General features: G+C 30.7%; 2 protein-coding genes across 2 annotated transcripts; one reads left to right on the top strand and one right to left on the bottom strand.

Moving 5' to 3' along the window:
* Nucleotides 1-903: 903 nt before the first annotated feature.
* LOC132759575 (protein draper-like) lies at nt 904-4430 on the bottom strand. The gene is made up of 5 exons (XM_060751385.1): nt 4365-4430; nt 3005-4117; nt 2582-2708; nt 2283-2356; nt 904-1827 (listed from the first exon to the last, which is right to left on the bottom strand). Exons 1-5 carry the CDS (start codon nt 4414-4416, stop codon nt 1694-1696), a joined length of 1500 nt encoding a protein of 499 aa, XP_060607368.1. The 5' UTR covers nt 4417-4430; the 3' UTR covers nt 904-1693.
* Nucleotides 4431-5966: 1536 nt separating this feature from the next.
* LOC132759574 (cell death abnormality protein 1-like) lies at nt 5967-10212 on the top strand. The gene is made up of 3 exons (XM_060751384.1): nt 5967-6394; nt 8777-8843; nt 9850-10212. The coding sequence occupies exons 1-3, from the start codon at nt 6350-6352 to the stop codon at nt 10203-10205; spliced, it is 468 nt and encodes a 155-aa protein (XP_060607367.1). The 5' UTR covers nt 5967-6349; the 3' UTR covers nt 10206-10212.
* Nucleotides 10213-11365: the final 1153 nt, after the last annotated feature.

Genomic DNA, 11365 nt, shown 5'->3' with positions numbered 1-11365 from the left:
CGATCCTTGAAGATCGTTCAGCACTACATTACTGTTGTGCTTTTGGTATTTTAGTTCTTTCAATTCGGCATTTTTCTTGTTGGTTGGTTTCAGTATTTCTAACTTGAATACTGCTGAATCACCATTCCAGTATTCCTCACTTGAATACTGTTGAATCACCCTTAGGATATGTGGCCTGCTTTTTCAATTTGTATTTTGACGTTATATCTGTGATATGCAGGCTTCATAACCTCAGATCCCCTTTCAAAATTGCATTTTATTTAGCTCCGCCCATTGTTTTCTCGTTTAGAGCACATGCATTTTTTACTTGGGGACCATATGCCGCTTAAAATGGAATGGCACTTACGTGTCACATTGAAAGTTCTATGTTAACCGTCGTATGAAAGCATCTGTTGATGTTTCAAAATTCAAAATTCAAAATTGTACCAGTTCATGTTAAATGTTGAATTCTACTTACTCCGGTGCTAGGGGGCGTGAACGGTAACTTGCACTTTCCATTACCATCCATGAACAGGCTCATTCAAACCGAACCTGCAAAACTTTCAATTTTGTCTTTATTGGGCTTTCTTTAGGGATTCTTTATCTCATTTTTTTCGGATTATCTCATATGTGGAAGCTATCAAGCTAGTATTCTCAGAAGCCCATTTGTACATAAAATAATGGACCGAGGGGCACATGAGGCCTCCATCAAACAGTAAAGATGTTTGACCTTAAAGAGTTGTGATCTGAATAATGAATGCAAATTCATATTATATCAACAATACCTATAAATAAGCAGAAGTATTATTTCTTAATATCTTTCGTACTCTGTATAAAATATCTAATTTTTACTTAATAATCTAAAATGTTTAACTGGTAAAGAGAAAAAAATGCCATTTTTAAAAATTGTCATTTTCATGAATATTGATTTATGCAGAAGATATTTGAGAAAAACTGAATTATTTAACATTTGCAGTCATGCTGATTTAGGTTTTGATCATGAATTAAAGATAAACCTTTCAAAATATAGATGCATACAGCCATTTAGGGAAAGATTTAGTTTTTTCTGCTGAAATTAACTTAAGTTATTAAAAATAGCTATAAATACATATAACATGTAAATTAAATTTTATGAAATTATTATAAAACACATCTACTTTTATAAAGCAATTCTATTAAAAACTCTCTAAAAAAACTGTTTTCGGCTGTGTTAAATACTTACAAAAAGTAATATCTAGTTTAGTTTTACTTTGACAATATATGTAGTTTTACTTTTATATAGCGGTATAATGATTTATACTAACATTTTGCAAATTTAAATTAACAATGAACGCCATCATTTCATTATGCTGTTTTTTAACCAGCCGCCCGCATAAAGCATATTTAAAAAAGCAATACCGGTATCAGCACGAGGTCCGTGTTTTTTAAAAAAGTTAATGTATACCAGCGTGTGCAGTTTTTATGCAAGGATAGTTCGTATTAAATTAGAAAATATACATCATTATTGTAAAATGTTCACTTGTGCAATGGAAGTAAACATATTTGTTTCTTACGCTTAATTGTGATAAAACTGGAATTTTAATTCGTTAATAGAAAAAAAAACATCTGTTTTATCTACTTCAGTAAAATACAGGCATATACATGTATCTTATAAAATGTTTTAATGAAAGTGTCTAGTCTATAAGAGTTTGCTCCGATTAAAGTTACTAGTTTATTATGAACTATAGTTAACATAATCAGTTGCTGTTGGTGATATCTGCTGACTTGTAGTTATCTGACTGTATAGTCTCTCGTCACGTGATTTCAAATCCTCGTAAGTAACAGGAGAGTCACTCTCATGTGTGTTGTCTGTACAAAATAAATGCATAGTCATAATAATGAATAGAGCATCTTATTATAACATTTGGTGAGAGGTGGGGGGTGTCCGCTCCGTCCTATCTTAGGAACTTGTAGAGATATTATGTATATGGAAATTATTTCTTTAATTACTTATGTGTTCCAAGTAGCAAGGACACATAAAGAGATTAAATATTGCTCGAGAAATAGGCTTAGTAAAATGATAATGACATCAAAATGCTTATGTATAATCAGTTAAATTTCTAACACCAGGTATGCAATAATTTATTATTTATTTTCTCATGTAAATGCGTGCATCTATAAATATGCATGTTTGAACTAAGGAGCTTTGATTTAAGATTTTAACTTAAACAACGATATGCATCAAATGATATAAGATCAATTAAAACATTCCTATCTTGATATGAAAAAGATGGCGTTAATGAAAAGAATGTTAAGAGAATTACCGTTAGAACGATTTCCACAAGGTCCTCTTGTGTTTACATATCCGTGTACATCTAATTGTTTAGTTTGTATATTCCTAAAAATATTGAAGGAAATGTACATTCTTAACTAAATTTCATTTAGTTATATTTAGCAGTCCATTTTACCAGGTATTCGTTACCTTAAATCCAGATTTTAGATATATTACATTAGGTGTATGTACAGATGTATGAACTATTCCCTATATCTTCTTATCTGAGATAGTTAAAATAAAACACGACACTATTTATTATCAAACTTTGTAAATAATAAAGTTACAGACCTCCGCCTCCTTATAATGATGGTAATCAAAGAGGCAATTCCAACAACAATACCACCAGCTAGAAATGTCCCTATTGTAGATCCTATCAGTGTACTTCTAGTATAATATCCCTCTAAATCCGGTATAACTAATGAAAAAGAATATTTATAATTTACATATTTGTCGAAAATTGTAACTGTTTTTGTAGCTTTTTGAAAATGAGTCTTTAAATAAACAAGTAATTAGATGTGTAGCCAATTGTTAAAAAAAACTAAAGGTTTACTTCTTCTATACGATATTATATTCACAAGGAGTAAAAAATTAAATAATTTCTTCAAATGAACACAAGAACAATAGCCTTTTGTCAACAGTTATATTGTTTTAAATATTGTTTGTTGGGATAGCATTTTATGGAATTGCAATTGTTTTGCAAGACTGACTTACCTTCAGCACATTTAGGCCCTTTAAATCCATCTATACAGCCATATAAACATTCCGCTGTTGTTTGGCTGCAGGTTGCATTTACGCAAAGGCTACTGCATATGTTGTCACATCTTTTGCCATGAAAACCATTTTTACATCCTAATAAACAATGACCTTTTATACCATCACATCTACGTTGGCGGGTATGAGATATGCATGAAGTAGAACATGCATTATCACAAAACAATCCGTAATAATTATTGTCACATCCTTCTAAACAATGTCCCGTTTTCAAGTCACAGCTTTTATTGTTACAAGTATCACTACATTGTTTCTCACAATATTCACCATATTTTAGAACCGAGTTGCATCCGTGTATACACCTCCCTGTATCTGTTGCACAAACGCGGTATTTGTCTGTCATATTGCAATTTTGACCATCGGAAACTGAACAGGTTCCATTACAACTCGATGGACATGCATTCGCACATGTTTCCCCGTAAAAACCCGAGTTACATTCGGTGCAACTTGTTTCTGATAAACAAGAAAAACAATTGTTGGTGCAGTTTCGATCACAAAAAGGTCCGAATAATCCAGGTGAGCATTTGTCACATTTATCTCCGAAAAAACCAGATTTGCACCCTTTAGTACATTTTCCACTGCCTTTATTGCATCCTCCATCATCGCAACCAACCGGACATCTATACTGACAATATGATCCGTAAAAAGCAGTGTTTTTACACCATGAACATTCTGTTTCTGATGTACAGGAGCCACAGTTACTAGGACATGTATTGTTACATTCATCACCATACTTACCACCTGAACAAGCATCACATTTATCTTTGATAAAATTAGTCGACTTACAAGGGCATTCCCCTAACAGTAACGAACATGTATTGTTGAGACAACCTTTCCCACATTGTAAATTACAATTGTTGGTATAATAACCAGGTTTACATTCCGTGCATTCATTGCCATTCACACATGTTTTACAATTATCCAGACACTGTTCAGTGCATTTCGCACCATAATAACCTGCATGACATCCGTATATACAGTTCGTATTACTATCACAAAAGTTGCGTCCATTGTAACAGCATTCACACTCTGCACAAGCTTGCAGTGATAATCCTACAATGCAAAATTATTTTCTGTAGTCGAACAATTTGAAGCGTTCGTTGCACAAATTGTACTTTTTATGAAACACACCGCGATTCAATAATAATTTATGTTTATTATTAAGATAAAAATTTTAAGAATTTTTTTCTGTGGCAAATATTAAACTGTTATTAATTCTTATTATTTTCCCATTATGTTGCTTGAAAATTATGTTCTTTTGTTTTGGTTACAATGCAGATCAAAAATAAGTAAAACTTACCAAATTGAATGTTTATTAATGAAAGAAGAAACACTGGTACCAGTTTCGTCATTGTATCAGCTTTTGTGCCTTCAAATATATAACAATATTTCAAAGTTATGAATTTTAATTTTGTTAACCATCTTAAGGTTTAAGATTGTTAGAAATTTGAACGAATCTCATTGTTATTTGATAGTGAAACATAAATTATGCCGTAGTTAACTAGACTCACTTAATACTTTTCAACATGTTACATTAAGAAAAGTAAACACACCTTCAAATTGTACTGCACATAAGTAAGTTACAGTGACTAGTGATTTCGTTACAAGTTCCCTTTGCTTGTATCAATTTTAGCCAACTTTCGGCTTGTCAAAATTGTTTCAATTACCATCTATTAGTGTTATCTTAAATAGCACCTATCAATGTATTCTGTGCTGGCACCATTTTCTGTTGTCTCATCCTGTGATCGTTTTATCAGCTACTTTTCATTTTGTTTAAAACAACCAGAACATATTCAACTTTACGAAATAAAATGTATTATTTCATATAATTGGATTTAAAGCAACAACAACAACAGCAGCAACAACAAAAAAACATCAGAAATGACCATCAAATACTTTTCAAAGAGAATAATCATATCTCCAATCGAATCTTTACGTTATACCGATCAACATTTTAATTTATGCATTGCATAAAAAATTCACGTATAATAACATGCGAAAAAACAACATATTAGTTACCTGACCGAATTCAAACATTTTTCGTTGAAATATGACTTACTATTTTACGATTTCTCAAACAAATTCGTGAACAGTTATAAATTAAACAATTGTTATTAAATATGCCACATAAACTTCAATGTAAAAAGGATAACACTAGACAGTATTCAACGTATTAAAATATTTAAGTAAAATAAAAAAAAATCGACAAAAGTATACCTGTGAAATTAATGTAAGATCTGGATGTGTTAAGCTCTTTACAAATTTTACTTGTAATGAATATTCGTTTGTAAGATCATTAAAACTTCCTTAATAGTTCATGCGGAAAGTAGTCCCTCGGATGTTTTTGTTCACCAGTAAAGTTGGAAGGTCACTGTAATACCTTTACAATGTTTGTGCTACGTTAAACCAAACAAAGTAGAGTGGCATTGACATAACAAAGGGGCATTTACGGGTATAATATAATAATTATATTAGAAATAGTTGTATTTAAAGTGGATAATTTGTCATTTATCATTCAGTTATAAGGAAAATGAGAAAAAAGATGATAGATCAGCTTAACATGATGCATCATGTGATTTTGTGAAGATATGTTTAATAATGTTTACGCCTTAAATATTTGTCTTGTAAAATCGGTAAAAACTATACTGTTTTATTTAAATAAAGGCTTGTTTCCTGGGCAAAGAATTTTTCAATTTCTTTTTAAATATATATTTAGTATAAAAGCATTATAAAAACACGTTTTAAAGTCATGTGACGCATTTCATCTTTATATTGTTGGTTTGCGTTATTTTCGAGTGATTTTCTTTATATTTATAGTTCTGTACAATAACATACTTTTGAATTTTTGCTACTCTATTGACCAGCCATTTTACATTCATTGCTACTTTCTTAAAGTGATAAGCAGTTAACACATTTCATGATTTTTTCCATAAGATATTAAAACTGTTGATCTCGAAGGGCCACAAACTTACATAATACCACTAGCTTAACAGGCATTCAAGGAAAAGTTGTATCTTATTGATAAGACTAAAAATCATTCTTGTGGTTAATATTTTCCTCCATACGAACCTATCCGCGTCGTTTACTTTGTTTCGCCTCAACAATTTCTAAATATTCGTTTTACTATAATACGTTTTACTTTTAGGTGTTTTATATTGATGTAGAATAATCATGTACTAGTATATGAAATACAAAGATACGCTACGCGCTTGAATAAACGAGGAAGATTAATGTGTTACTTTTCAAAACTATCCATATGGACAATAGTTTACTGCAGGTACCATTATGAAATTGAAATGGATATCACTTGAATATACAGTCACTAAAAAGGTATTTGACTTTTAAAACTTTCAAATTTTACAAAAGTAAATGATATATCTTTGCTGAATGTTTTAAACTAATGATACCATACTTAAACCGTTCTGCAGTGCACACATCTAACAATTTGAATAGTTTTATCTTTGAAATTTTCTCTTTTTCAAACTTTCGGAATAACAAGGGGTGTGTTTGTATTCTTTCAAACATATATTAAGTTACCTACTTAACATTTGAATGGTTTTAAAACATACAGATAATAAGAATGATATAGATTAGTTGTCTACTTTATACCATTCGTTTAAATAGACATTAAATATATGTACATGTGTAAATTTAATTCAAAAATATTGAATCGTTCTTCTGCTATTTCATTTCTGTTGTAATCGTTTAAGCTATAGTTTCTTATTATCTTATAACTCATTTAAAGCAGCACGCCTACAGATGCATGCTAATTTTATGAAAATTTTGAAAATGTGTTTTGAAGTATAATTTAGTGCAATAACCAAAAGGAAACAATTTACAAATTACCCATGGCAATAATAGCCCACGTAAATTAAGAAAAAGAGGACAGAATATGCAAAAGTTTCCCTTACTGTGTTAGTAACGCAGAAGAAATATAGTTATAAATACTGAAATATCAGTCACTAATCGCACATAACATTAAAGTTATGAATATTTTTACTTTTCCTAAAATCTTAGTACAAGTGTCTCAAATTTGACTTTTTCGCTCATCTGGGGGCTTGCAGCTTCAATACAAAAATATTAATTGTTAATTATTTTTTGTCATGATATATACCCGGTAGAGACATATTTGGTCTATTCTTAAGCGTGGCTTTAAATAAGAGACGATCTTACATTCTTTTGGAAGAGTACACAACTGTTAAAGATATACTATGCTCCTTCTTTAGTAAACTATTTTTGTCATAGAAATTTATTGAAATCTATGAAATGTTTACTAAACATGTCTAATTTGGTTAAAATAATGAATAAATGAATGGGAAGCTGCGTGCCTTATCTCAGTAAAGTTGGTCTTTTCTTAAAAGACTGCCAGTTATTTTTAATGACACAATATACAAAAATGTATTTCCATTATGACCACCTATAGTGTGTAGAATTTAAAACATAACATATCTACGTTGTATCAATTCAAAACATGTTTATTTTATATTTATAATGAGACTGGGTATCCATTGTCAATATTTTCTAATATCAAATTTGAGCAAAGTATATATTTAAACTGTTCTGGTCGGGTGTTAGTATAAAATCATCAACTGTGTACAGTATTGCATTTTACAATCAAAATGACCTTCATTTCACACAATATGAAAGAACTTTAGTTGGTCTATGTATGGATTTCATAAAGATTTTGTTTAAGATTTGAAAAATGAAAACGAGGCTATACCGATTATAAGTAACAAAATATAGTTTTGGAGTTATAGATATTATATAGATGTTTTGGTCTTCAGAAATGAAAACGAGGCTCAATTGATTAGGTTATGTCATATAATGAATAATATCGTAGCATCATTCGCTGCAAACGTTGAAAGTTTATTGGTTGAAACGAGCGGAATTTATCGCAATATGTTCTGTCTGCGCTTTCAGACATCAAACGCTGCCCCAATATGGGAAAATATAATATATTTCTTTTCATCTATTGTTGAGTTTTATGTATTTGATTTATAGTCTTTACATAAAATATACAGATATATTGAAAGGCTTCCAAATATTTTGAATCAAATTATAAATATTGAAGGAGGTTTAATTACTAGTTTTTATTCAAAATATTTTGTATCAAGTTATAAAACTATTATACTAGTGTACAATTACAACACTCGAGCTCCTTTCAATTTTTCATTTTGTCAACCTGTTTCCTTAAATATCGAATAGTTTTATTGAACATCTTTTACAACTTGTGAATGATCGACTTAATAACCCCTGATCCGCCTTCAAACTTCCATTTTGTGTAGTTCCGCCCATTGTTTTCTCGTTTAGGGTACACGCTTTTTATTTATTGTGGACCACATGCCGCTTTGCATGGAATGGCACAACTGAGTCACGTTGAAAGTTACATGACAACCAACGTATGAACACATTTGCGGATGTTTCCAAATTCAAAATGTTACCTTTTCATGTTTAAATGTGGAATTCTGCTTAAGCCAGTGCTAGGGAGCTTGACGGTAGTTTGCATTTGACAGTGCCGTCAAAGAACAGGCTCAATCAAACCGAGCCTACATTATTTTCAATTTTGCCGTGTTGGGCTTTCTTTAAAGATTTTTATTTTTTTATTTTGATAATCAGTATGGTCGGTTCAAATTTAAAATGCCCTGTATATTCAACGGATTTGTAAAAGAACTCAATTACTTTTAAAGAGCAACTTAAATAAATTTGTTTCAGGGTACATGGACGAAAACAATTATGGGAAAAACAGCACAAGTGTGTCTCGTGTTAATCTGCCAGTTCGGTAAGTCGGAACGTCATTTGCAGGTATACAAACGTCAATGATACGTTCTTGATCAAATTAACAATCAATATGTTCAAGGTTAGTTTGCTATTATTCTGTTGTAAATAATAATGCGAAATTTCCTTTGAGTAATTGTAATGTAAAGTATAAATAGTTTCTACTACAATGATATAATTGGCATTATTTGTGATGCAGAATATATGATCTAGGTAGTTTCGTAGCTACTTTTAGGCCATGTAGGCACGGGCCAATAAGTTTGTCAAGAAATTGACATTTTCAAAAGTCACAAAAATACAATATAAACAGGCTAGGGTGGGGTTGGTAGTGGGTTTAAGCCTTATAGTCGTGTACATGATTAACCATCCTCAGTTAAGTTTGCATCTAGGATTTTGTATTATCATCGGATATATCAATATTGTGTATATATTGTTTATCTAATATTTGTTTAATTCATGTTGATTAAGTTACATTCCAATCATTTTGAAATCATTTAGGTAAAGAAACCTAGAGGGAAATTATTTAAGTATCATATTGAATACAATAAATAGAGGTTCGGTACACGTTACAATAACCATTATTGCCTCATTGCTCTAAATGGATATTTAAAAGTCTGCAATTTACCAGTCGGAAAACAAAATTTAATTTTATCTGAAAATAGCGAAATTACGTATTTTGTAGGTATTTACTTATTTTAGTTGTAATTGATATGATAAAAAATCTAGATATTTAAAGTAAGATACTTAGGTAGAGACGTGATATAATTATGTGTTATAAACTAAATGGTACCAAGCATTTGTCAATAATTTTGAATTAATATTTTAATACTTTAACTCATTTTTGACATGTGTTGGTACAGACTCTCTATTTTATAATTTTTTGTAAGGAAGCTGTTCAATGCATGAAGGGGTGTACTGGTGGACACAAATATCTTTATGAAAAGCTTTCTAAGCAATTATGAGAAAATTCAAAAACTTCCGCTATACAAAACAATAACTATTTGTTTCAGGATTATCAAAACAGTTATGTCCAGAATGTACATGTTGCAAGAATGGATCAATTGCGTGTGATTCAAATAATACTTGTACAGAAGGATGTATAGCTGGCTATTATGGTGTGAAATGTACCGAGGACTGTCTGCAAAATTGTAAAACATGTGTAAATGATGACGGCTGCACAGAATGTGAACGTGGTTTTTACACTACAAAATGTAGTTTACAATGTGGAAAAGGGTGTCAAGACAAAACTTGTTTAATATCATCAGGACAATGTTCTTGTAAATCGGTTGATTTTGTCAATGATACATGTGATACTTGCTCGGGCAATAGGTATGGTGATGAATGTAACAACACTTGCTTGTCATAGTAACTGTGCGTCAGATACAGAATGTTCATGGTGTAAAAACAAGCTTCATTACGGATCATACTGTCAGTATAGCTGTTCGATTGGTTGTGTGGATGGAAAGTGTAATAAAGATTCTGGTAATTGTGCTAGCGGCTGCAAATCTGGTTTTACTGGGGTCAAATGTGATTCATGTTCACCTGGAATATACGGTTTAAATTGTGATTTAAATTGCGCAGAAAAGTGTTCTACTTGTATCTCGGAAACAAACTGTACAGAATGTAAATCCGGATTTTACGGCAAAACATGTTCACATTCCTGCCCATCTGGTTGTTATATATATTGTTCGCTAAATGGTCTATTCTTTGGATGCAAACCGGGATTTGTTGAGGAATTTTGTTACAATACATGTAAAAATAAAACTTTTTGTTACAATACATTTAAAAATAAAAATAAAAATTGTTCCATATCCTGTTATGATAAAGACAACAATTGCCACGGCTGTATTGAAGGATATGAAGGATCGACATGTGCTTTAGGTAAATATTCGTAGCAATAAATTTTATCCTCAAACCAAGGGATAAACAATACTTAAGTTGAAAATGCATTACTAGTATATAATTTTACAATAACTTTGTTCATTTTTAAACGTTAAAAGCTGTATTTTAAAAAAGTAAAAACATGCGTGCCATGCATAGGATCATTTGTAAAAATATTTATATAATAAGATATACTGATTTTTTCTCAATACTTTTTACTTAGTGTGCTTAAACTAAGAATAATTTATAGTTGGAAGTGACATGAATGTTAAGTTCGTTTTAGCTATCGATGGATCGGAAGAAAACATATTACAAGTAATTATTGTAGCATCTTCTGGTGCTGGTGTTGCTGTCATCATCCTACTGATAATTCTAGTAATTTGCCTTGTGAAACGACAAAGAAGGTTCGTTCTATATTATACTTGATTTAAGTTAATTTTTTGAAAGATATTTTTAATTGCATAAAATTAATCATGAGTTCTTTTATAAAGTTCACTGTCCGTTTAGAAGATTTTTTAAAGTTTTTTTAATGCTTTTAAATTGAAAGTCAATTAATAGAAACATGACCAGTATTGGAAAGAAATACCAGCTGAGTTTGCTGTTATTAGCAATTAAATGTATTTTAAGACATTTATGTATGCACCG

This window comes from Ruditapes philippinarum, unplaced genomic scaffold (genome assembly GCF_026571515.1).
Source record: "Ruditapes philippinarum isolate M1 unplaced genomic scaffold, ASM2657151v2 ctg12310_1_1_1_1, whole genome shotgun sequence".
Lineage (NCBI taxonomy): Eukaryota > Metazoa > Mollusca > Bivalvia > Venerida > Veneridae > Ruditapes > Ruditapes philippinarum.
The sequence above is the reverse complement of the archived record's forward strand: the minus strand, read 5'-3'. Positions and strand labels throughout refer to the sequence as shown.

Excerpts from the sequence above, each read along its gene's own strand:
- LOC132759574 (XM_060751384.1), top strand. The coding sequence starts at position 6,350 with ATGAAATTGAAATGGATATCACTTGAATATACAGTCACTAAAAAG. Across the intron at positions 6,395-8,776 it reads AATATACAGTCACTAAAAAG|GGTACATGGACGAAAACAAT; the intron begins GTATTTGACTTT and ends AATTTGTTTCAG. Across the intron at positions 8,844-9,849 it reads CGTGTTAATCTGCCAGTTCG|GATTATCAAAACAGTTATGT; the intron begins GTAAGTCGGAAC and ends TATTTGTTTCAG.
- LOC132759575 (XM_060751385.1), bottom strand. The coding sequence starts at position 4,416 with ATGACGAAACTGGTACCAGTGTTTCTTCTTTCATTAATAAACATTCAA. Across the intron at positions 4,118-4,364 it reads ATTAATAAACATTCAATTTG|GATTATCACTGCAAGCTTGT; the intron begins GTAAGTTTTACT and ends TTTGCATTGTAG. Across the intron at positions 1,828-2,282 it reads TTGTGGAAATCGTTCTAACG|ACAACACACATGAGAGTGAC; the intron begins GTAATTCTCTTA and ends TATTTTGTACAG.